Source organism: Bactrocera neohumeralis, chromosome 3, assembly GCF_024586455.1.
Source record: "Bactrocera neohumeralis isolate Rockhampton chromosome 3, APGP_CSIRO_Bneo_wtdbg2-racon-allhic-juicebox.fasta_v2, whole genome shotgun sequence".
Classification (NCBI taxonomy): Eukaryota; Metazoa; Arthropoda; class Insecta; order Diptera; family Tephritidae; genus Bactrocera; species Bactrocera neohumeralis.
Window position 1 is genome coordinate 8,195,060 of NC_065920.1, and position 24,697 is coordinate 8,219,756.

Here is a 24,697-nt window from a genome sequence, read left to right on the forward strand (position 1 = left end):
CCAATTTTATTTTTACATTGTTGAAAATCTTTAAAATTCCCAATTTCTAGCAGAAATATTCTTTTTTCTATCAAAAGCATCGTTTTTAAAGTAAATTATCGCTCCGATCGCAAATTCATCGAAATCGATAACGCATCACCGAAAATCGCACATCACACACAACCACATCCGCAATTTTAGCAGAAATGTGAACTGCCCATTTCTACCAGGCGCGCAAAGTGCAGCAGAAAGTGTCCGCGCAAAAATAAATGTGCATGGCGCGCCTGAAAGTATGCAATGTTTTGCCAGCTCAGCTGGATGTGAAGCAGAAATGCCAACTAAGCAATTTACACTAGGCGCGCAAACCGCAAAAGCGCCGCACACAAGGAAAAGGACAATGGAAAATTCACACAACTAAGCCAACAACAAATTCAGACACAAAACAAACACTGAGTGAAGAAAAACACCTAATTATTATATAAATAACCCTATATTTACTATATAATCACGTCTTAAACTAAAATACCACTAAATTAATACAAAATATACAATTTTAATTTTTTTTTTAGATTTTTTGACATTTCCTTGTTATTTATTTGCTTATATAATAAACAAATCAGCGCTCAATGAATTAACATTTTAAATACAGTACACATTTTTCTTTTCGCATACATTTCTAACTTGAATGCCCAAACAGTATGGGCAACACTATTTTCAGTACGTACGAAATTTGTAATTAAAAAAAAATAATGCCACTGCAATTAAGCGTCCTTAACTGCTACACAAGCATGAGCTTAATGAGCAGAGACGGATACTTGCCATACGCGAATGGTCTTGTCAGAGTAGCCAGCGAACAAAGTCTGGCCGTCAGTGGACCAAGCCAACGACAAACATTGTGGTGGATCGGCCTTGGAGCTGGTCGACACAACTTCGGGGCGGAGCTCCTCAACGGTCTTCTTGCATGCCAAATCCCAGATCTTGATGGATGGACCATAGGCGACGCACAACCAGTAACGGTTGGGTGAGAAGCACAAAGCATTGATGATGTCATTGTGTTCCAAAGTATACAAGTTCTTGCCGTCATTAAGATCCCACAACAAGGCCTTGGAGTCCTTGCCACCGGAGGTGCAGAGCGAACCGTCGGGTGAGACAGTTACGGTGTTCAAGTAGCCATTGTGGCCGTGGTGGTTGTTCTTCAACTTGCAGTTAGCCAAGTTCCAGACTTTGACGGTGCGATCCCAACCGCAAGACACGATGATTGGGTTGGAGTGGTTTGGCGAGAAACGTACGCAAGATACCCAATCGCTGTGACCATCTTCCTGGATGGTGAACTTGCACTCGGCCAAAGTGTTCCACAACTTGATGGTCTTGTCCCGAGAGCCGGAGACAATTTGACGATTGTCAGCGGAGAAAGCTACGGAGAGCACATCCTATGGATTAAAATAAGAAATATTAGTATTTTTATAAAAGAAACGAAATTATATAAATATACAATAAACTATGAACCAAAAACCATTACTAAGAAAAATATTACCACTCGAGACTTACAATTTACCGCCTTGCTGTTGCGGTGAAGATTATCCGAGAAGGTGCTCCACGACACTCAACCAGAATTCTGCCTCGCATAGGCACGTATTTTTATACATATTTAGGTGATGCTTGACCTATCAAATTACTTTGCTAGACTAGCTGATCTAACCTCAAACTTTGTCAAATTGTTTGCACAAGGCCCTAAATAAGCACCACCTATACTCCTAGCAATTTTGCCTGCACTTAGTGCATTTTCAATTTTAGAATTTTTTTCCATAAAAAGTTAAGCCCTATCAACTACTATGCTACACAAAAGTTGTGACTTAAAATTGTGACATTTCGCCCCACCTTGGTGTGATCTTCAAAACGACGGGTGGTCTTGCCAGCAGCCAAATCCCACAAACGCAAAGTCTTGTCCCATGAGCCAGACAGAGCGTAGTTACCATCGGATGAGAGCACAACATCGCTGATGAAGTGCGAGTGTCCGTACAAACGCTTTTGTGGGAAACCGTAGTTGGTGTCCTCATCGCGGGTCAATTTCCAGACGATAAGGGTCTTATCTGCAATTAGACAACATAGTGGTTATAAGCATTAAACAAATGCAATGATCAACTGAGTGATGGCAGAAAATAATTTGGATTGATTTCCAATTAGCACAACCTAACCTAGAATGACACTTACCACGAGAAGCCGAGATGATGGTGTCGGGATCCTTTGGGTTGGTGGCGATTTGTGTTACCCAGCCGGTGTGGCCAACAAGGGTACCGCGCAATTGCAGAGTTTCACTCATTTTTCAAGGACTTATAAAATTTTCCTGCGGAGCGCAATGAAAATACAACTTAACCTTACGAAGGTTTTATGGAAAAGAAGGAAATGAGGAAATTGCCATTTGATGCGCAAACTTGGCTGCGATACACATGTGTTATTTTCGCCAACAGATGTCGCGCGCAACACTAGCGGTAGATGATGTGTCACTGCTAACTATGTACGCGAACAAGCTCGCGGTATTGCTGCAAATAAAAATAAGAAATCGTAAATAAAAATTAATTAAATCTGCAGAATATTAATATTGGATTTAAAATTATAAAATTCTTGGATTGCGTTTTTACATTTTGCTAGTCTCTTTGAAAGCGAAGTTTATAAATATAAATATATACTTGTATGTATGTGTGTCAAGCGAAAATTAAATTTGCGATTTCTTGCCATTTTTCACTGTTTCATTTAGTTTGCGTAGTAAAAATTCAAAATTTACGTTTTTCGATAATTGCCCACCTAATTATCTAAATTACAACTACAAAGTCGCACAAAGCCCCTGCGCCCCTCCCTTCCGCCCTTGAAGCATTCATCGCAATCGTTTTTATTAATTTCAATCGATGTGTTTGTGTGCGCATGGAAAGAAGAAGCGAACTTGCTCGCTCGCTCGCCTGCATGCACGATGCCGATTGCCGTGCATTTCTCGATAATACAACAGTCATCGAGCTCTATTTATACCAGGTTTCCAGCGAGTTTAGAAGGCAACGAATGCCAACTGTCGCCCTGCCGCTCATCGAACGACATTTAGCGCCAAAAACAGATATCGAGCTGATTGCCAAACGAATCGATAGGCCAGCGGCATAAACGCACGAACGAATAAAAATGGCAGCGGCGGCTGCTTCGTCGCTTGCACAGTCGGCGTTCGTTGCTTTCGTAGCGGGTAGATCTGGCCAAATACATGCGCGTGAGCACGTCCAAAGAAGTCCAACCGAATTTCCAATACGAATTCCGCACATTACCGAGATGCCTGAAATCGCAATTCCATACTTTTAGGCACGTCAGCGAAATTTTTTCCCAGGCAAACAGCCGCGCCACGCAAGCAAACCAACGCCCGCGCGCTAGGCAAGTTTCTTCAGCCACAACGCGCGTAAATGTGCTTAGTCATGAGACGTGCGTGTGTGTTGTTATGCCGCAGTGTCTGTAGTAAACAATGGCCGCTTTGATTTACCAGATGCCGCCTACAATGCGCACTTTGTGTGTGCGAGAATGAGATGACAGCTGGGGTTGGCGGCGGCGCTGATGTGTTTGGTGAGTGTACTATTCGCAATAGTGCTGCATTGCGTTTCGCTTGCGTGGCCTTGCTGTGCGCCTGCTGTTTGGGAATCAGAATTCAAAATGTTTTGATATTCTTTGAAGTCGCAAGGTTGCTTGCGCCACACAGGGCACCCAAACGGCGAGTTAACGAACAAACGACGCGCCGTTAAGCGTGAATGCCGGCTGTTAGGGAGCTGTCGATTTCCGGCAAACGGTTGACAGTTTACAAATAAATGGAGATAATAAATTTTGAAAACGAAATTGTAATGCTTCGTAAGCCATTTTGAAACAAAAGCAATTCAGCCACTACAGTCGCACCTAAAATATCCATTGTGTGCCGGCGACACACTGTTGTATTCCACCATGCGTGCAGTTTTCGTTCGAAATGCGACCATTGAAATTCACAATTTCCTCGCATCTGAATACCGCTGCTTTTGATACCGTTTTCAATATGACTGTGAGTGACCCTTTTGCATTAAGTAGTTTGCACTTGGTAGCAGGAAATCGTAGTTGCGAACAATCGGATTAGTTCTACGCCGGCAGCCGGCAGTGGCGACTAAACTGTGAACATACCGCGCGAGGTGGCATTCAGTGTTGCGTTTCACTGTGACTGTTCCGTTATTATCCGCAACTTTTTACTTTCGACTGATATTTTAGCTTTAGTTTCAACCGGCGCTCAGCGCACGCCAGCTGGTGGCCGGCAATGAGCAATGTTCTGCTGTGCCATAGTGAACACTCCCATGCTGTTTGACGTTTAGCCATTGCCGCCATGTTCAATGCGTGATTGTAGCGGCATGTAGCGGTCGGTGGTTTTGTTTTGATTTTTCTAAACGCTATGCAGGAAACGCTCAGCAGTGGGAAATTAAATGAAAGTAATTGAAATTGAATGTGAATTGCTTTGTTTGGAAATGCAGAAACCTAACCTGCAAATATATTTATAATTGGGGCGAATTAAAAATAGCAAATTTGCCGGCACAATTAAGTGACCCAATTGCCAAACATTCGCGCATACATACATACATATATACATAGTTAGTACGTGAGCGTGAGTTCGTATCCACAGTGAGTACGAAAACAATGAGTGTGCGCCAATTTTAGGTGACCAGAAAATATTTTTACGGTTTAGTACTTTGAAAAAAATATTTTTCAGATATATTGGAATCTAAAAACACTTGCTTTTCTGCTTAGAGTGTGAAAAGTGAAAAAGCTTCGCATAAAAATCAAAGATTAGTTCGTAGGTGGTTGAAGACTTCTGAGGCTCTTCATTATAACCAGAATAGTTCCTCAGTTTTTGAGATATCGATCTGGAATTTTTCACACGTACTTTTCTCCATAAGCAGGTGCTCAATTGTTTGAACCGCCGATATCGGACCACTATAACATAAGGCTCTCATATAAACTGAACGAGCGGAATCAAGGGCTTGTACGGGAAACTCTTTTATTTGTCAAGATATAATTACGAAATTTAGCACAGCTTATTGCCCAAGGCAACTGTACAATCTCCAAACAAATTGTTCAGATCGGATCCCTATAGCATATAGCTGCCATACAAACTGGAGGATGGAAATCAAGCTCTTGTATGAAAAACTTTTATGAAAGACGTGATATCTTCATGAAATTTGGAATGGATTATTGTCCAAGACAACGATACAATTTGCGAACAAATTGTTCCGATCGGACTACTATAGCATATAGCGAACGATTGAAATTAAGCTTTGTATGGAAAACTTTTTTGATAAACGTGATACCTTTAGGAAATTTGGCTCGGATTAAGCCCACAGTAGAATTCACGAACAAATTGTTCAGCTGGGACGACGGTAGCGTATACGATCATAATAATTTTTTTGCATGGAAACTTTTTTATTGCAACTTTGGTGCAATCGAAGTTAACTGTTTTTCTTGTTAAAAAAAAAACTTGGGCTTCGGAGCGCAGTTGCTGCTTTGTAAGACTCTAAATGTTCACAATTTCGCATGCACCCACTTTATTGGAGTTTCCCATACAGAAGCAGGGCATATTAAATTAAGCCTATTATTATTGAATCTCAAACACTTCAGTCTTGTTAATAATTGTTATAAATTAAGTATTGTCATATTAATTTGCTTAAGTATCTCATATGGAAGCACTCAATCAAAGGCTGGCAGAGATTAGTGAACACGTGAAATTCGCCAGGCAATGAACTTGAAATACGAATCAAGTCATATGCATACATACATACATATGTACATATGTACATACAAAATGTAACTCTCCAATAATACTAACTTACAGAAATATGTATATAGTACATATACATACATACATATGTACATACATGTCTGTAAATGTATATTTCCCTTTCTCCTGCATCATGCAATCAACACGGGTGGGTTTGAAGAAGCTTTACGCTCTTTTTGCAAAAATAACGATAAATACATATATTGTGCAAGAGCGCATATCAGGGTGAAATGAGTAAAAAAAACTGAAATGGTCTTCGCACCCGCTCAGCTATGACTTTACGTTGGGGTTGAATGCAAACGGTGTGATGACATTGCGTGAAAGCGCCAAAAGAGAACACGGCACGCACACCACCAGTTTTCGGTGTCGGCACGGCACACATGGCAGAGTCAATGGCAGTCAGTCTGTTCAGTTGGAGCGCGTTTACCGATTGTGGCGGTTTTGGGAGCGGCAATTTAGATAAATTTAGTGCGGCAAATATCGTCAGTGATTGTAAAATGTGTCTGCTCAATGATAAAAAATTCACTTAATATTCTGTGGAAAATTTACAGAAAGCACAATAATTAAAGGAGAAATGTAATAAAAGAACACAAAACTTACATACTTGTATGTATGTAAGCTCTTACCACGTTACATCTGTACATACATACATACATATGTATTTGCAAACACGAAACCACTTGTAAGCAACACTTAAATTCTAAAAAAGTTCAGAAATTCAAGAAATTCTATTGCATATTTTTAGTAAAAATGCTTTTTTCGCGAATGCAAAATGCAAAACGTGCGCTTATTCGAGCTCGCTTGTAGAATGCTCAGTTATCACAGCGCCGAACGGGCACCATGTGCCAGCAATGCAACTGATACACCATTTTCGTGAAATGCATTCGCGTAGTGCGGTTGCCTAATGTACACTTAATGGGGGGAACTTCAGCAAAAAACGTGAATATTGAAAATATTTTATCGAGTTGAAATGTAAACAGAAGAATTATTTTGTATTGGCTGATGAAATTTTGCTTTATATTGCATGGAAACGCAACACCAGGTAGCAATATAACCATTGCCGTGTACATATGTGTGGCCAATACAACAAAGCATACATACATATCTAAAGGCATTGTTATGTTATTTTAAAGCACATGCAATCTTTAAGGTGACCAGATGCAAGAAATGTTTTTCTTCGTTAAAAAAATAATTAAAATTTAATAATAAAATTAATATTAAATATTAATATTTTAATTGAAATAATAAAAAAAATATTTATCTGATCAGCTGAAGGGTTTTTCTTGATATTTCATAGCACCAATAATTGCGAAGATTTGTCAAATACATATAAAAAAAATTAAAATTCTTAAATTATAACGAAAAGTGTTTTGCATATTCGTCGTAGGCAGAGTTTAATAGCCACTATTTAGTATTAGGATTTTAACATTTTTACCAGCGTTAATCTTAAATAAGTATATTTCTGTCTTTTTATAACTAAATTAGACAAAAAACGGTGCTATCTTCATTTTAGCATTTTTTTGGGTGTTTAGTATTTAAAAAGCAACTACGTTTACTTTTAGATAAGGAATACATAAATCTAAATTGCTGGACAGCACAACGTTTTAATTTTCTCACTCAAAATACAGAAATATGTATGTATGTATGTACAAATGAATTTTCAAAAACTCGTATTTTGTTCCAAAAATGTTCCTTAAGGGGTTGCATGGGTTTCCTTGGATAAAAAACTGTATTTTTTCAACAATTTTTTCTCATATAAAAAATAAATGATTTTATAAAATTTTTTATTGTTACAAACATACACTATTAACAAAGAAATTCTGAAATTTTTGGAAAAAAATGTTTAAACTCGGTATTAGGACGCCATTTCCGGTGAACGCTCGGAAAAGATACGCCCGCGTTGGCAGGAAAACTCCTTACAGAATCATCTAAAGTGAAAAATTGCGTGTTTTAGTTAAAACTTTGACTTAGAACTTGGACAGAGAAAAAAAACTGAAAATTGGATTTTTTGCAGACATTTTTGCATAAATATAAAAATTTCAATGAAAATTTCGCGACATTTTTTTTCAAAGAGTTGTAATCGAAAAAAATCCTTCGTTCAAGTCTTTAAAAATTGTATCGCAAAGAATTGTGTTGTCATGCCGACCGACTTCAAAAACACAGTTTCGAGAAAAACGCGTTTAAAGGCGGCGCACTTGGCTTAGCTCGCCTCGAGCGCACAAGTTCTCAAGGCTGTATCTCCGAAACTATTACTCGAATCAACTTGAAAATTGAGTACAATATTCTATAAGTTTTCTGGAATTTAATAAGAAAAAAAAAACGATTTTTTGAAATTCGTATACCCATGTAACCCCTTAACCTGAAGAGATTCTATTTCGTTCCTTATAATGCTATTTTTAACCTTCAACTGTCAAGTTTATATGTAATAATCGAAATGATCACAACATTTGGGCATTCTGACAGTCAACAGAGTTAATGTCTTCGAACGAATTTCAGTTAAAGCGTTCATGTCTCGTGAAATCCCGATTTTACGCGACTAAAATTTGTAAAAATATATTTTCTATAATATCTGGACATAATTTGAACAGATTTTTCTTGCTTTGTAGGAAACTCTCCAACAGCAACGAAATATTTTTTTTTGTATACATATGTACATATGTATGTACATACACATATCACACACTTTCATCCCATTCTATGCTACTCAACAGGTGTATCGTGGATACAATAATGCCTGCCGGTGAGGGAGATTAAAATGCTTTGTGACAGCAGACAATGACTTTGAATTCGGATCGAACTATTGGTTGGTTATTGGTTTGACAGGCCTGATTGTCGCTCTTTTTGCAATGCTAATCACATTAGAACAGCATATTCATACATACATACATGCGTATATACATATGTACACATGCAGATTCACATTCAATTAGGGTTGAGTGATAATATGATAAGTCCAAGGATTTTAAGTTAAGATAAGATATGCATTCTAATTAAAAAATAGCGTTGTTTGTAAGAAAAACACTACAGGATGAGGTTTTGGCTGTCTGCTGATAAGTAGTGTACCTATGTTAATATTTGAAGTGTTGATAGAGGTAGACCACTGCTACTAGTTAGTAAAAAGCTATTCGTATTTAGTTAAAAATCTTTTTGAATAGTTTCGGGAGCTTTATTGATATGCTTCCTCTTGGCGAAGAACTCTGTTCAGTCTCGGTTTTGATATTAAGGTAGATTACTGGTTTCCCTCTCATTTTCCGTCAGTTACCATTAGGAATGTTTTCCTAATTTTAAGTATAATAATAAAATAAAACTGTTATTCACTTTTACAGTAGCCACCCTAATGCTGTGATATTTTTTTTATCATGCATGCGCAGTGTTAAAGTGAGAAAATTTGCACGGCAACGCAAAAATCGCTCGCAAAAATTAATGCTAAACATTTTGTGTGTTTACAAACTACACATGTACACACACACACACTTACGTATGATACACATGTGCATACATATAATGAATGTGGGAAATGCTGAAGTCGCGGAAACCGCAATGAGACCGAACTCTACACATTAAGGCAATAATAATTGTTGTGTATTTATGTATGTTCCAAGCTACATTAATTATATAAATAATAAATTTTATACATAATAAATTAATTATTTTGTTTGCGGTTAAATTAGCTCGAAACAATGCATTTTGAATTTTTGAAAAAATTAAATAAAATTGAAGTGAAGTTTTTCCTACGGGGTTTGTGTTGCAAGTGCATATGCATGTGTGAGAATGAGCTGTCTCATTTTCCAACGAATATTTGACAGTTGAATTATAAATTTTCTTTTCACACACGGTAAAACCGAAAGCGGTAGTTGTCCATTAGTTCAGTTCTTGATGCGAGCTCCAGCTGAACGGTTGTAAGGTTACACAACTAACAAATATTCGAAAATTTTATACAAACATAAAAATAAATAGGTGCTAAAACGTGATTTTATTACGAAAAAATCATTAAAAAATTTAAATGAATACTTAAACAATAGTAATCCACACAAAAAGCGACTAAACAATTCAAAAGTGTTTACATAAATCGGCTTCATTTGACACAAAAATATTCCAAAACATTCGTGAAAAAGTGCAAGATAAGCGTAAGAACCAGCATTTACAGCATTTATAAAAGAAAACATCAAATTCATTTAATTAAAAAATACGTTAAAATGACAGAACGTTATGCCAATGGTGTTACCACAAGTTTAGTGCATAATTCGCCACCTGTTGCAAGCAATGGTAGCACAGCCGCCACCGACGCTGCTGCCACGCTTAACGGCCATGGAAATGGCAATGCGGCCATGCCTGAATCTGACGACGGCGATAAAATCGTATTGAAACGCAAACTGACGCTAATGAACGGTGTGGCTATCATTGTGGGCACTATTATCGGTTCCGGAATATTTATAGCACCAACAGGTGTCTTCAACTATACAGAGTAAGTAGCTTGAATTCCCACCGTTATTATATTTCATTATTATTTTTTCATTTATATGATTGTGTGTAGTTGTAAGTTTTGCTTTGAAAGAGAATTATAACAAGAAATATAATAAGAGTTCTCTTATTTTAACTTCTGAAACGAAAATCTATATTTGAACAGTTGCTTTATTTACAACTCATTATCTTTATTGATGGTGTTAATAATTTGTGCGTGGCTATAAAATACGAACTCGTATTAGACAGTAAGTACGGAAGTTGATTTTATGGTGATGGTGTTACTTAAAGTGATAATTCGCTATAAGTAGAAGCGAAAACTATTAGCTCAAAGGCCTAGTGTGATTGCTAAAAACTTCATTTTTATTGTTTTTGCATATTTTGATGGCCTATGCCTTTCAAAATAACGTACTAAAATTTTAAATTAATATCTCAAATACTTTTTGAGTTACAGCCTTTTAAAGCGTAATCGCTCAGCTAAGTAAATTAGTTCAATTAATTTATTTTAATGATCTTGTTTACGAACTGAGTCGATTTAGCCATGTTCGGCTGTCTGTATATGGTTTTTCAAATATCGATCTGAAATTTGGCACACGTCTTTTTCTACCCAAGTAGTTGCTCATTGGAGGAACAGCTGGTTTCGAATCACTATAGAATGATTGGAATCAAGTACTTGCATAGAAAACTTTTGTCATTTGACGAGATATCTTCACATTTTGCATGGCTATTGTCCAAAACAACGGTGCGAACTTCGAAAAAATTCTTCAGATCGAGTCACAATAGCATATTTGTACCCCACAAACGATCCGATCACAGTTCTGGTAAGGAATCTTTTATATGCGTGAAAGGTATTATAGCTTCGGTTCAACCGAAGTTAACGTGTTTTTTTGGTTCAGCTTATTTTGTAAATTTTCCTCTGTTCAAATACTCACTACTTTTTTGATTGTATGAAAAATTTAATTTTGGTGGTAATTACGACTTTTTTCCTTTCTGTTAAATTTCAATTATTTTAAAGAATCTTAAAGATTAATTTTTTTTGTATTTAAACATTATGAAGTACGCAATCACTGCAGCAGTGGTAGCATTTTTTAGAATCTTGGAAAGTAGCGAATAATGTTTTTTGTGAAATTATTAGTTAATGTTCATTAATTATATATATGTAAATATAATCTCAAAGTTTTTAAACATTTAATGTAGTGGTTGCCTTTAAAATATTTTTTTTTAAATCACCTTTTTTTGGGATAGTCACATTAGGTGTGTTAATAATAGTAATTTAATAGTAATTTAATACCGCATGCTTGTAAATATCAATCTTTCACATCCAGAATATTGCAAGTTCAAAAACTGTGTCAAATCGCGTCTCTTAGGTTTACCTTAGGCTTTAATGCTTTACTTTAGAATTAGTGTTACTCTGAAAATGTGTTTCGTCTGAGAAAAATGTTAACGTTTTCAGATTCTTATCATAACTTTGAAGTCTAAGGTATCTATTGTTTTTTTAGGAATATAGGTATTTAAAGATGCTCTGCGACTCTTAAAAGGCTACAAACTGTTGAGTGGAGAGTCAGGGTTATTGATGAATTTAATTTCCTGTATTGTACTTATTTTCCTCGTTGGGTTTCCATAAGGGATTACATGGATTTCACGTCTTAAAAAAATATTGTCTTATTTAATTAAATAACATCACTAGAATATTGTTCTAAATTGTCAAGATACTCATTGGAAGCTTGCGTGTTTGAGGACAGCTACATGTATATATTCACTTAGAACTTTAAACGCGTTTTTCTCGAAACTGTCAAGATTTCATTTAATGATTTAACCATTTACATAGTCTTGAACGAAGGATTTTTTAGTTAAATTACAATTATTAAAAAAATATTGGAGAAGTTTTTGCATTCTTTTGTAAAAACATCTTCCAAAATTTTGTTTGTTTTTTGTATTTCCTTCGTCCAATACCTAGTTTATGGTCTTAACTAAAGGACGATTTTTTTTTATGATCTTATAAGAAGTCCTGCTGTCAACGCGTAGCCACACTTTTTTCGCGGAATTGCCGGACGTGACGTCGAAATAGCGGAATTTTGAATTTTTTTCTTTGAAAATTTCACAAAATCTTTGTAAAATACTTATGTACCATTGGAATAATAAAAAGTATGTAAAAATATTTAATTAAATAAATTTAATTTGAATAAAAAAATTGGAAATATTTGTGAGTATTATTTGAATAAAAATTGAATTTTTTATTTGAAAAAATATAAAAATAAAATAAACAATATTTTTTGTTGGGCGAAACCCATGGAACACCTTAAAATTGTATGTCGACCGAAACTTGATTCATTGTTAAATGGAAATCTTTCGCTTTATTGCGTAAATTTGCTGGATTCAAAATTGATACTGTTTTGTATTTATATAATTACTAGAAAGTCTAATTAAGTAAGTAGCATGAAAATTCCTCTAAAAAGTCATGAATTAATTTATTTGTAAAAGTTAAAGAAATTCCTATTAAAGAAAAGACCTATAATTAATATCTCCAATGTGTGAGAACACAAATAACAATTTGTGTATTGAAAATGTGTATTCTTCAATTTGCATATATGAAGGAATTCATATACATACATATATACGTATGTGTCAGAGATATACATATTTAAATTACTATTCAAACAACTAATTCCCAGCTTTTTTAATTATCGCAAATTGTTCAATACGAAAACATTGAAATATATTGCTATTATAGTTTCTGGAACGAATCATTCTGTAGAAAGCATATATTACATACATTTGTATGTATGTACATGTCTTTACAATTAGAGAGTAAGATGTGTAGGCGTGCGCTAACATTACTTCTTTGAAAATGTATCAATTAGTTTAATTGGAAAATTGCAGATATACAAGAAATGTATGTATTATCATTTATTTTCATTTCACAAAACACTTCGTAGGAGGGTTACTTTCTTGACATTCGATGGCCGGTGTTTAGTGTGTGGTTCCTCCAGCATCTCTAGAAAGCTGTGTAATTACTCGTATTAGTATTTATTAAACCACTCGTTTGTATACCTTTCATTAACAAATTATATTCACTAAATGAAATCAATTAGTGGATTGAGAAAAATATTCATTTAAAATGACAACGAGTTAAGATCTAATTCTGAACACTTGTAATAGTTTCTAATAAAAAATAATTTAAAATTTTAACTTGCATTAATATTTATAAAGAAGTAGCAATGATTGCTAATAAATATTAACATACAAATTTTAAATTCCTTTAAATGATATAAATATATAATTAATCTTACGTTGCATAATACTAAACACTACCTCGGCAAATGCCAATCAAACGCAAACACATGTACATACACCCAAACATGTTAGCATTTTGATTTGTGTTTGAACAAGTTTGTCAATTTTAAACATAAAAGGCAAACATTTTGCCAACGAGTTCCAAGAGAAAATCGCCAACCACTCATTTGTCACTGCGCAGCCTTTAATTACGCGCATAATTTAAAGCAACTCTTTCAACGAAAACTTGTAATTTGCAACGGTCCAAACTATAGTAGAGCAAACTTTTAATTCGCGGCAACGGCAAATTTCGAGGAATACCCGTGCGTATACGTAACATTTACTTTGACGTGTCTAGACGTTGATAATTGTGTTGTGTACCAACAAATTCAAATTCCTTAGTTATTTATTTATTTATATTTATTTCGTGTTTAACTTTTTCAGATCGGTGGGCTCGTCTCTGCTCATTTGGGCTGCTTGCGGCACACTCTCGACGATCGGCGCACTTTGCTATGCTGAGTTGGGTACGAGCATCACACGTTCGGGTGGCGATTATGCATATTTGTTGGTGGCATTTGGACCGCTAGTCGGCTTTTTGAGATTATGGATAGCTTTGTTGATCATTAGACCAACAACACAGGTGAGTTTTGTAGGCATGTACATATTTTTATGTGAATGTATGCATGTAAGTAAATTATACACGTGTGTAAATAAACAAAAATGCTAACAAGAAACTGTATAAATAGTGAATCGAATTAAGTAGGGAGTTTTTTTTATAAAAAAATTACGCGAAAAAAAGTTCTAAAAAAATTAACTTGTTTTCTTAAACTTATTTTCCAAAAAAAAAAATATAATTGACAATATTATTTTCAATTTATATATTAATATTTGAAAATTTGAAATAACCATCAATTTTCAGCTTTTCAAAATAATTTCTGGCATTAAAGTTAATTGTTAAATTAAAAATTTCTGCTTACTTTCATATTTTCCATGGAGTAGGTCAAGTTGAGCGAGCTAAATAGGCAAGGTGACATAAATTACTTATTTTTAATAAGCAATGCAGCTTACTATCCACTTCATAAAGCCTAATTATACATATACATATGTACATACATGCATAAGTTATGCGCATATATATGTATGTATGTATATGTACATACATACATATATTATAATGTTTTTGTAATTACCTACATCAAAATATGTTCGTGCGTATATGTATGTACATACATACATATGTGTTATTGTTATTTGCACGCTTTAAACGATGAATCATTGATTAATGGGAACTACTAGGAAATTATAAATAAAAATATGCTAATAGTGTAACAAGTATCAATAATTTCGATTTGATTCTAAAACTATATTTACTTATTATGAACTCACATCGTGAATAAATACATAATTTTTTCAAAACTGGCCATGTTCGAACATAAAAAAATACAGGGGGATGCACTATAGATGGGTTGATAATGAGAATGAAAAAAAGCATAATCATAGAATGGTATCGGTCCCACAAGGAATTGTCCGGGACCTCATAAAGTATATATTTAAGGTTCAGCGGGACTAAATGATTCGATTCGGTCTATATATACGCGAATTAGTCCCTCAGTTTTTGAGATATCGATCTGAAATTTTGCACACCCCCAATACTTCCTAAGAAATCGCTACAATCGCCGCCCACTTTGTTGAGATCAGAACACTGTAGCATATATGTATCTGCCATATAAACTTACATATCAAGATCCAATTCAAGTTAAAGATCTTTTTAAACCGCTTCGGACAGCCCATTTTACAGTTTTTTCTTGTTTTGACATTAATAATATAATATTAAATATGTAGATGGAATATTCTGTAACCATCAGTCCAAATTGAAAACCCCTGTGGACTCGCACACTGTTATTGAGTACTTGAGTTTTATTGAGTATGTAGTGATATTCTTAATACTATGTATTTGCGTATATTTAGGTATGACTATAAATTCTATTTTACAATTACATTAAACTAAAATATGCATGATTTGTCACCCAATATATGTATATATTATATACATTAGGGTGGGTTCAGAAATCCAATATTTTTTCGCTTGGAATCAGAAAACTAGGTCTTTACACATCAATAAGAAAGTCTCTCCAAGTATTAGCTTTTAATTATAACGGGAAAGTTCTTCGCTTGACAGTTTCCTATTTTTTTATTTTTAGAATGAAAAACCAAATATCGCTTCCAACTTAAAAAAAGAAATATCTCGTTTCATAGATTTTGTAGGAAATTGAATGCTCTACAAAAAAGGTCTCTTGCGAATTTTAAGTAAAATAAGTTAAAAAGTTCTTATTTTTCAGAGTACCAAGCAAAAAAATATTCTTTTTTTACCCACCCTAGTAAGTAATATACCTACTTACATATGTATATGAGGGTGTATCAAACATTTTTTTTTAAATTTTTATGTTAGTTTCTCACTTGAGAGAGTCAAGAAAAAATTACGAACAAAAATTTGAAGCACCCTAATGTAAGTATACTCGTATAAAAAGCAATAACAAACCGCAAATTGCTTACATCTGTTAATGAATTGCAGCAAATTTAATTACAATTCATTTTATTTCTGTCACTTTATAATTTTAATGTTCGTATGTATGTATTTTTCATATTCTTCCAGACAATTGTCGCGTTGACTTTCGCGCAATATGCGGCAAAACCATTTTTCGAAGACTGCTCACCGCCCGAATCGGCTGTAAAGATTTTAGCGGCAATTTGTTTGTGTAAGTGAGGAGGAAGCAAAAATGCATTTATAAATAAATACATATGAACATGCGTATGTACATATATATAGTTTGCATACTCGTCACACGTGATTTGTTTACGCTGATAACGAAACATTAAACGAAGTATATTTAACAAATTACCATCAATAAAACAACAGCCTACACGCACACACCCGCGCATATAACATTTATTTATGAACTTCCTTTTACATTTGTAAACATTATCTCGCGCAACACGCCAGCCGATCGCCCACTTTTTGCACACAATCGTAAACAAATGAGCTTTTGCTTTGCTTTAGCTTTAAACTTATGGCAATTAACGGCTGCAAATTTGGAATAAATATATTTTTAATGACATGTGCGTATGTATATTTGCAGGTTTGCTCACTGCCATTAACTGTTTATCCGTGAAATGGTCGATGAAAGTTCAGGACATCTTCACCGCCGGCAAACTGTTGGCATTGATCATGATCATTTTAGCTGGTCTCTACTATCTGGCGTTGGGCCGCTTCGAAAATTTCGAAAACGCCTGGGAGGGCAATTATGATGCGGGCAATATTGGATTCGCCTTTTACTCGGGTCTTTTTGCATTCGGTGGTTGGAATTATTTGAATTTCGTAACGGAGGAGTTGCAGGATCCGTACAAGTGAGTTTTTTTAACAGTTTACTCTAAGGAAATTTTCAGAAATTTGTCTTTGAAAATGTGTGCTAAATACTGTTTGAATTTGTGGTACGACTATTTTCTTTAAAAAGATCATTGCCAACTGATTTATGACCTCTCACATATGTATAAAAAAATTACAGTTATAAAAATGAAGCTTATAGCCTTGACAGACGGCAGCGTTAATCCGGATTAACTGCGCACTTAATCAGATCCAAATTTGTAGGTGACAGACGGCAGCTATGCGAGTTTGAAACTGTCATAAACAGCTCATTGTCCTTTTTATAATATTTTCAATGAAAATTGATAGAAGATAAACATTACGGTTGTTAGCCGACCAATTTTTACCAAACCATTTTTTATTACAAAAGCATATCAACACATTATTTTTAAAACTGCATCATAACATAGAAGTTTTATTGATATTATATTGAGAATTTGATAAACAGCTGTCAGGGTTGCTTGTATTTCATTCACAATAGATGAAAATTGGCCATTTTTAACAATGTTGCCAACGAAAATCTCACAAACTCCCTAAAATTTTGAGAAATATTTTTGGATTCAGCAACGGAGTTAGCTGTGGTAACTCCTGAATTAATCCCGAAAAATGCAATTAATCTGGTTTAACGCTGCCGTCTGTCAATGCTATTAGCGATTTATAAGTAAGTATATATTTTAAGAATTTTTACACTAAGATTGGTATTCTGATAAGAATGCAAGGGAAGTACTCTTCTTTTTCAGAAAAGTCAATTGGAGCAAGAAGAGAGAGAGAGAGAGCAAGCTTAACTTGAAATAGGAAAGAATCTTTTGTAAGAACAGGCTTTACATAATCATCCATATGTTGGTTTCAAATAATTATTAGTTGAATGAAAACCAAAAATAAATTAAAAAGCCATACCATAGCAAAGTTGAAATTAAAATCTCGTAGAGGTACATACGAGTGCATATGTTGCCTTTTATATTTGGGGATTTGGCAACCTTAGTGTTGCAATCTGGCCACTCACAACTTTATCTTAAAGTTTGACATTTTTGACATCTCGGGCAAAAAATGGAATAATGCATCGATGAACTTAATGAAATTTTTGGCGATAAAGCTCCAGACCGGATGATATGGGCGATTTATTCCAGGTCGTAGATTACTCCAAGACGAATTTCGTGAAGGTTGTCCAAAATCAGTTGTTGTTCCGGAAACTATTGATACTGTGAGCAAACTAATATTGCAAGAAGGAACGATATAGAGACAACTAAAGGCATTGGTGGGACCACTATTCAATATTGCGCGGACATTTTACAGAAAAAAAATTTGTTCACGTTGAATTCCCAGGAATTCGTTAATTATTCAAAAACAGGCCCCCGTCAATACTATTATTATTAAAGCAATAGGATGTCGGTGCTTCGAAGCACGTCTATGAAATTGCGACAGGTAAATTGCGTATGTACATGAAGGTAAACAGCAGTCGACTGTATAGGCTTTTCAAGAGCGGAATACAACAATAGTTGTTCGCGCAACAAGAACTTCGAAGCAAACGGTTGCCTGTTTTTGGGGAAAAGCTAGACTTATCGCAACCATACCACTAGAAATCCGAGAACAGTAAATTCGGAGGACACACAACCATTTGCCTGTTGTCTTGCAAGAAATCAGAAAAAATAACCACCAAAGACGATTCACTCTTCATCAGGACAATGCGAGCTCTCACAAATCGACTGAAATAATTGCATTTTAAGCACTTAAAACATTTGTTGAGTTATCCACTGTATAGTCCTGACATGGTACCGAATGATTTCTTTTTCTTTCCATACGTCAAAAATAGAGAAATCAACGTTTTTCGACAACCTGTACAGTTGGTTAAAGCGTTCAGAACACATTTTTTGGAGATACCTCAATCTGAGGGACAAAAGAGCTTCGACAATTGGTTTCAACGCACACAAAAGTATTTTAATAATTATTATAAAAATTAATAAAAAAAAATTGTGTTACAAACCATCTATTACACACCTAAAAAAATTGATCAGACCGAATAATTTAAAAATGTACTTCTGAGGGAGCTTAGCGCATTGAGCGGCAAGCCTGATTCAGAAGTCTTTAACTAAAAATTATTTGAGATATGGACTTAAAATTTTAGTATGTTATCGAAATATGAAAAAAACGATTTTTAAAATTTTCACACTAGATGTGTCCCTTAAAGTTGATTGACTTTATTTCAATCCTTTTAAATAGGCAAAATTAGCGGCGCATACACGCCAAACTATTTCTCTGGGATTTCTCTACTCCAGTGACATCCCAGGAATGAAATCACATTTCAATTTAACTGAAAACTTTAATTTTCTTAAGTGTTGTGTCAATCAATTGCTTGCGTCATTCGGTCAATATCTTAGCAAGTCATTCGCGACGGTCTTTTATCCTATTTGCTTAGCAATCCTCTCTTTGCAACGCTGTTTCCACCTCCATTGTATCACGCTCAAGTGGCTTCATTGCGCATAAAAGTAAAGTTTCCATCAGCACTATGCCCTGATGAGTGGTGTTTATATAAAGTGAATGTGGGTGTGCGTGTGCGTAAAAGTCAAGCGTTTAACAATCCTTGAAGGCAATTTATTTTGTAGTGAAAGTTCAAGTGATTTTATGTGTTTGTCAAGTGCTCATTCATTGGGCGCAGCGTTTGTTGAAAAGCAAAGCCCACCAGTTGATTCTGGAATATGTATGCACATAAATTTCACACAAACGCATACATATCTACATATATTGAATGCTCAAATGTGGGTAGCTGCGAATGAAGGCAACGTGGGAGTAATCTTTCAGATGGCTTAGTAGGAAAAACGGGGCCTATTAAAGCGATGGAAGGTCACATAGATGTACGAATATTATATTGAGCGATTAACATATAGATATATTTGAAATATAAAAACGATCATTGCAGCCATTTTTTTGCACTGAAATATTCGATTGCAAAGTTGATTGCTGAGTTGGAAATTATATGATATATACGCCGATTTTATAATTTTGAAAGTGGATAGTTGCTCAAAAATTATTTTTATTTACTGTGAATGAAAATTAGAACAAATATAGGAAAATAAATTGCATAACCGAAAACAAGCTGTACTCGATAGTTGGTCAAACGAGGCGATAGTTTTCAAAGTAATTTATTATTTGGGAGCCAGTAGCACCTATAAGCACAAAATATTGTAAATTAAGGAAAACCTACTATAACTAATACTGTTCGGAGTTAATTCGTTCGGTTTTCCTGCAGGGTGCGTGCATAAAACTTACAACCATTGCTATTCATATATGTAAGTATGTATGCAATATGACACTTGTTGAATTGCTGTGATTTGCAATTCATGAGAGTTCAATTCAGAAAACAGTGAATTGTTAAATGAACAGCTGTTTATGTGTCCGCTTAACCGACTCGGATATAGCTTATCAGCTGTGAAATAAGTGAATATGTAAATGAAGTAGACATCTCAGTATACATTTATCTTGCATAATTATCTACTTGCAATCGTCTAAAGAAAATATCAAATAAATAAAAAATATTTTTCAGTATATTTAAAGTAATATCCATAACAAAAAAAGTTTTAGAAAATGTCAAAATCTTCGCTATAGTTATCTTGGACGAGGTTTAAATGTAAATTATGTTGGTTTTGTAGGTATATAGAATTACTTAGACACTAGAGTATACGTTGGAAAATTATCCGACAAAGACTTACACTGTAACGTTCCCACAAGAGTCAGGTTTAAGCAATCGGAACTGATCTCGAATTTTATCTGATCAAGGACCACCAACTTGGACAAAAAAAAACTGAATCCCTCCATTAAGATGAAAACAATTTGGAAGATGTCTTCATCAAATATGAGAAGATTGGGTAGTGCCCATATATTTGTGGAATTCTAAATCCTGATGATAAGCTTGAACCTCGAAACAAAACGGGGAATTACAATCTCGAGAATTTTTATTAAGAGTTTCCAGACTTAACACTGGTGAAAATCTGTCTGACTAACCTAGATTTTATAAACTTAGGTCGAAAATCAAATTCAATTGTTATGATTCGGATATTTTGTTCAACACTATAAAATTTCTATACTAGGAAGAGACTTCTGCGCAGAATACCAATCTCTTATTGCCTATCAGTTCAGTTAGCAAAGTCAAAAAATGTGGTAAATTCTAATGAAAGCTTAAAAAGATAAAGATAGGCAGCATAATACACAGAATATGCAGACACCTGTTGGGTTAGTTGAAAGTTCGATGCAAAAACGGCTTTTACAATGAATTTTTATTACAAAATTTTTTATATGCTCCTTCTTTTCACTCTCATTCTAGGAATCTCCCACGCGCCATTTGGATTGCTATGCCCTTAGTCACCGGTATTTATGTGCTTGTGAATCTCGCCTACTTTGTGGTGGTCTCGAAAACGGAAATGCTCAGCTCACTGGCAGTGGCGGTCACGTTCGGTAATCGCGTGTTCGGGCCGCTCGCCTTCATGGTGCCGATATTTGTAGCGCTTAGCACATTTGGTGGCGTTAACGGTGTGCTCTTCACGTCGGCACGTCTCTTTGCGACGGGTGCACAAGAGGGTCATCTACCCAAATTCTTTACACTATTCCACATTAAACAACAAACGCCCATACCATCACTGATATTCTCGGTAAGTGACACAGATTGCGATGGAGTGGGAGTAGAATATGCCAACATAATTAATATGTGATTTTTTTTCATTCACACAGTGCATCATGTCGTTATTGACACTACTCACTGCCAATGTTTACGTTTTGATAAATTACTTCAGTGCCATGTTGTGGCTGTCGGTGGTCGCCAGCATAGCGGGCATGCTCTGGATGCGTCACACCAAGTAAATGCAAATTTTGTAATTAATTTTCTATAATGAAAATAACTAACGTTTCTACACTTACAGACCGAACATTCCGCGACCTATTCGCGTGCACCTGGCACTGCCAATAATCTTCATTATATGCTGCCTGACCCTGGTGCTCTTGCCTAGCTTCAAGGATCCGATGAATCTCATTATTGGTATTGGCATTACCGTAGCTGGTATACCGTTTTATTATCTATGCATAGCGCGTAAGAATAAACCAGCTTGTTATGGTAGACTCTCACGTGGTATGGTGAATTTCTGCAGAGCCATGTTCAATACGGAGCTCATAGAGAGTAGGGAAAGTGACGAGAAGTAAACTAGAAAGCAGTGAAGGCTTTATAAAGAATAAAATTATGTAGGCTTTAATTTTAGTAAATATTAAATTAAACAAACTCAGCGCTAAACAGGTTATGTTTTAGTTTAAAGCAAGTACATATGTAAATATTTATATAAGTACGAAATATTTCATACGCGTATTAAATATTTAATTTTATAGCGAAAAGTATTGTATTTATTTCAATAAAATTAATTTTATAAGTTAAAGCTAAAGTTCATGTATTTAAGTCAGACTCTCACCTATGCAAGCATATTTGGAATAAACTTGTAAATATGTATGTAAGTTTGCAGACCAACAAAATATGTATGTACAAGGTCATATGTAACGATTTGGTTTAAAAGTTTAAACAAAAATTTAATGAATATAAGAATTGTTAGTGCTTTTAGTTAGTAAACATTATATATGAAACTTCTAAAAAATAGCAATATTATTATTACAATTTTTAATACGACTTTTTCCGTTATTAAAATGAATTTAGGAAGCTTATGTCTATAAGTGTATTCTTTATGGGCGCTTGCGACGGCTCTTTAAATAAATCAAACACCAAATTTTCTCAAAAGTGTGAATAATTTGTTAATTGACTAAATTAAGAGGCTCTCTTATATAACTATTAGACTAAGAACATTGTGAAGCAACACAGATACTATTATATGTGAAAAATATACACAAATTTAGTTAAATAATATAATTTAAATAACTTTTTTACCAAACGAATGCAATATTTTAAAATTTAGTCTGAAAATCCGTAGTCAAGCAGTAAAACGTTTTTCTTTTAAAGAGTAAGTAGAAAAAAAGGAACGTTTTTATTTAAAGTATGGTTTAAAAAAAATAAAAAACTGCAACGGTAAAAATAAAAAAACATTTTTTGGATATTAAAAAAAATTAACTTTTTTCGAGAGATTTAGTTATGAAAAAGATTTCTATGTTTTTCAAAATTAGCATCCAAAATCAAAAAATTTGCTTTCGAAGTTCTAAATAGGCTTAATGACTTCGAATCAAAATATTTGTCTCTAAAGTTCCAAATTAGGCTTATTGACTTCGAAAAGCGGTGACATTACTTCTTTACTTATGACTCAATCTGTTGAAAAAATGGTTTGGTCCGATACGGAGTGTTGTATGGAGTAAATATTGTTAATATTTAAATATTTAATGGTTAAAAATAGTTCATTTTCATACTTTGTTAAATTTAGCATTTTTAAAAGCATTTTTTTTTGTTTTTATTTTTTGTTTTAAATTCATATAATTTGCCATTTAGATTAATTTAGAATGATTAATTTACTCTTCGTGAAATTAAGAAAAAAAACAAAATTTTCTTTAAATTAACCATTAAATATGATTTGTTTAATATTTATGTACTAAATTTTTAAATTATTAAACTTGCTTGGATAGCTACCGAACTTTTCGCATTAAGCCTTTTTTAGCTTTAAAAGACGCAACGAAATAACTATGACATTTTAGGGAATAATGCCTTAAACGATATTAAAGCATGCAATGCAGCACCATATACCATATGTATATACATAGGTTAGTTGATATAAAATGAAAGAATAGTTATCTGCTAAGCGAGTTGCAAAAGAATACACGCCAAAAAACAAAGCAATGTAAAACAACAACACAAACTTGTTTTTTTTCGAGTATAGTGAGCACGATTAGAAACGCCTTGAAATGAAGTAAAAATTTTTGAAACAATTACTTTCATATTGATAGCTGAGTTATAACCTCTATTGAAAATTAGCTTCAGCGAAATTCTAATTGAGTTGAGCCTTCTTTTGCCGCTCGCTTAAGAAAAAACTGGTCTAATATAAGTTATTTAAAAATTTATGAATATACACACACTTATACACTTAAACATATACATTGCTTATACAAATATGTAATGGCAGATATGCTTAAAATACTTATTTAATACTAATAATTAGAAAAAGTATAACCATAATAATTTAAATGTGGAATAGCATAGCTTCAGAATTAAATAAATGCTTGAAAAATACATACATGAGATATAATTTTGTTTTCTTTGTAGTCAGGTCACATTTATTTTAAAAATTCTGCTAAAGATATTTCAAGCACGAGATAATGTGGAGTATATGTATAATACATTGTGACAAAAAAGTACACGGAAATTGTTTGCGTTTTTGGCTTTAAACTCGATCACAATCGGTACTCTTTTTGAAAAAAATCAGGTTTACCGGAACGAGTCGAGCAAGAACTCGTTTCATATCCAAAATATCCACCAAAATCATTCGAACGGACTCGCGAGAGCTGTCAAGCTCTCTTCAAATCTTTTTAACACTTGCCTGATAATTTTTAAGCCCTATATTTTGTACTTAATTAATATTTTTATCAGTTGAAGAGGCCGGAATGAGGTAAGTCTTCCACAATCTCTCGACCGTCTTGTACCACTCGTAGGTTTGTGTTTTTGATAAAACTGAATCATCGTAAGCCTTTTCCAAAATTCGCAACGATTCCGCAAACGAAATTTGGTTAGAAATACAAAATTTAAGACAAAATCTTTGTGGATTGGTTGACAGATCGCATTCTTATTT

General features: G+C 34.3%; 2 protein-coding genes across 12 annotated transcripts; one reads left to right on the forward strand and one right to left on the reverse strand.

Moving 5' to 3' along the window:
• Positions 1–450: 450 nt before the first annotated feature.
• Positions 451–2,382, reverse strand: LOC126752224 (guanine nucleotide-binding protein subunit beta-like protein). 2 transcript variants are annotated; one of them, XM_050462876.1, is made up of 3 exons: positions 2,191–2,381; positions 1,858–2,069; positions 451–1,409 (listed from the first exon to the last, which is right to left on the reverse strand). In XM_050462876.1, exons 1-3 carry the CDS (start codon positions 2,297–2,299, stop codon positions 774–776), a joined length of 957 nt encoding a protein of 318 aa, XP_050318833.1. In that variant the 5' UTR covers positions 2,300–2,381; the 3' UTR covers positions 451–773. The 2 variants fall into 2 exon arrangements, 1 of the variants encoding a protein (XP_050318833.1); XR_007665979.1 differs by having other exon boundaries at positions 1,316–1,409; positions 1,528–2,069; positions 2,191–2,382.
• Positions 2,383–4,358: 1,976 nt separating this feature from the next.
• LOC126752214 (large neutral amino acids transporter small subunit 1) lies at positions 4,359–24,141 on the forward strand. 10 transcript variants are annotated; one of them, XM_050462849.1, is made up of 8 exons: positions 4,359–4,448; positions 9,640–10,256; positions 13,970–14,165; positions 16,179–16,281; positions 16,663–16,930; positions 21,262–21,586; positions 21,666–21,790; positions 21,854–24,141. In XM_050462849.1, exons 2-8 carry the CDS (start codon positions 9,988–9,990, stop codon positions 22,128–22,130), a joined length of 1,563 nt encoding a protein of 520 aa, XP_050318806.1. In that variant the 5' UTR covers positions 4,359–4,448; positions 9,640–9,987; the 3' UTR covers positions 22,131–24,141. The 10 variants fall into 10 exon arrangements, with proteins under 10 accessions (XP_050318806.1, XP_050318811.1, XP_050318804.1 ...); XM_050462854.1 differs by having other exon boundaries at positions 9,814–10,256; XM_050462847.1 differs by lacking the exon at positions 4,359–4,448 and adding an exon at positions 6,187–6,401.
• Positions 24,142–24,697: the final 556 nt, after the last annotated feature.

Coding starts and splice junctions, on each gene's coding strand:
- LOC126752224 (XM_050462876.1), bottom strand. CDS start 2,299: ATGAGTGAAACTCTGCAATTGCGCGGTACCCTTGTTGGCCACACCGGC. Junction 2,070..2,190: donor CATCATCTCGGCTTCTCGTG/GTAAGTGTCATT, acceptor GTCTAATTGCAG/ATAAGACCCTTATCGTCTGG. Junction 1,410..1,857: donor GTTTTGAAGATCACACCAAG/GTGGGGCGAAAT, acceptor TTTAATCCATAG/GATGTGCTCTCCGTAGCTTT.
- LOC126752214 (XM_050462849.1), top strand. CDS start 9,988: ATGACAGAACGTTATGCCAATGGTGTTACCACAAGTTTAGTGCATAAT. Junction 14,166..16,178: donor TCATTAGACCAACAACACAG/GTGAGTTTTGTA, acceptor ATATTCTTCCAG/ACAATTGTCGCGTTGACTTT. Junction 16,282..16,662: donor TTTAGCGGCAATTTGTTTGT/GTAAGTGAGGAG, acceptor GTATATTTGCAG/GTTTGCTCACTGCCATTAAC.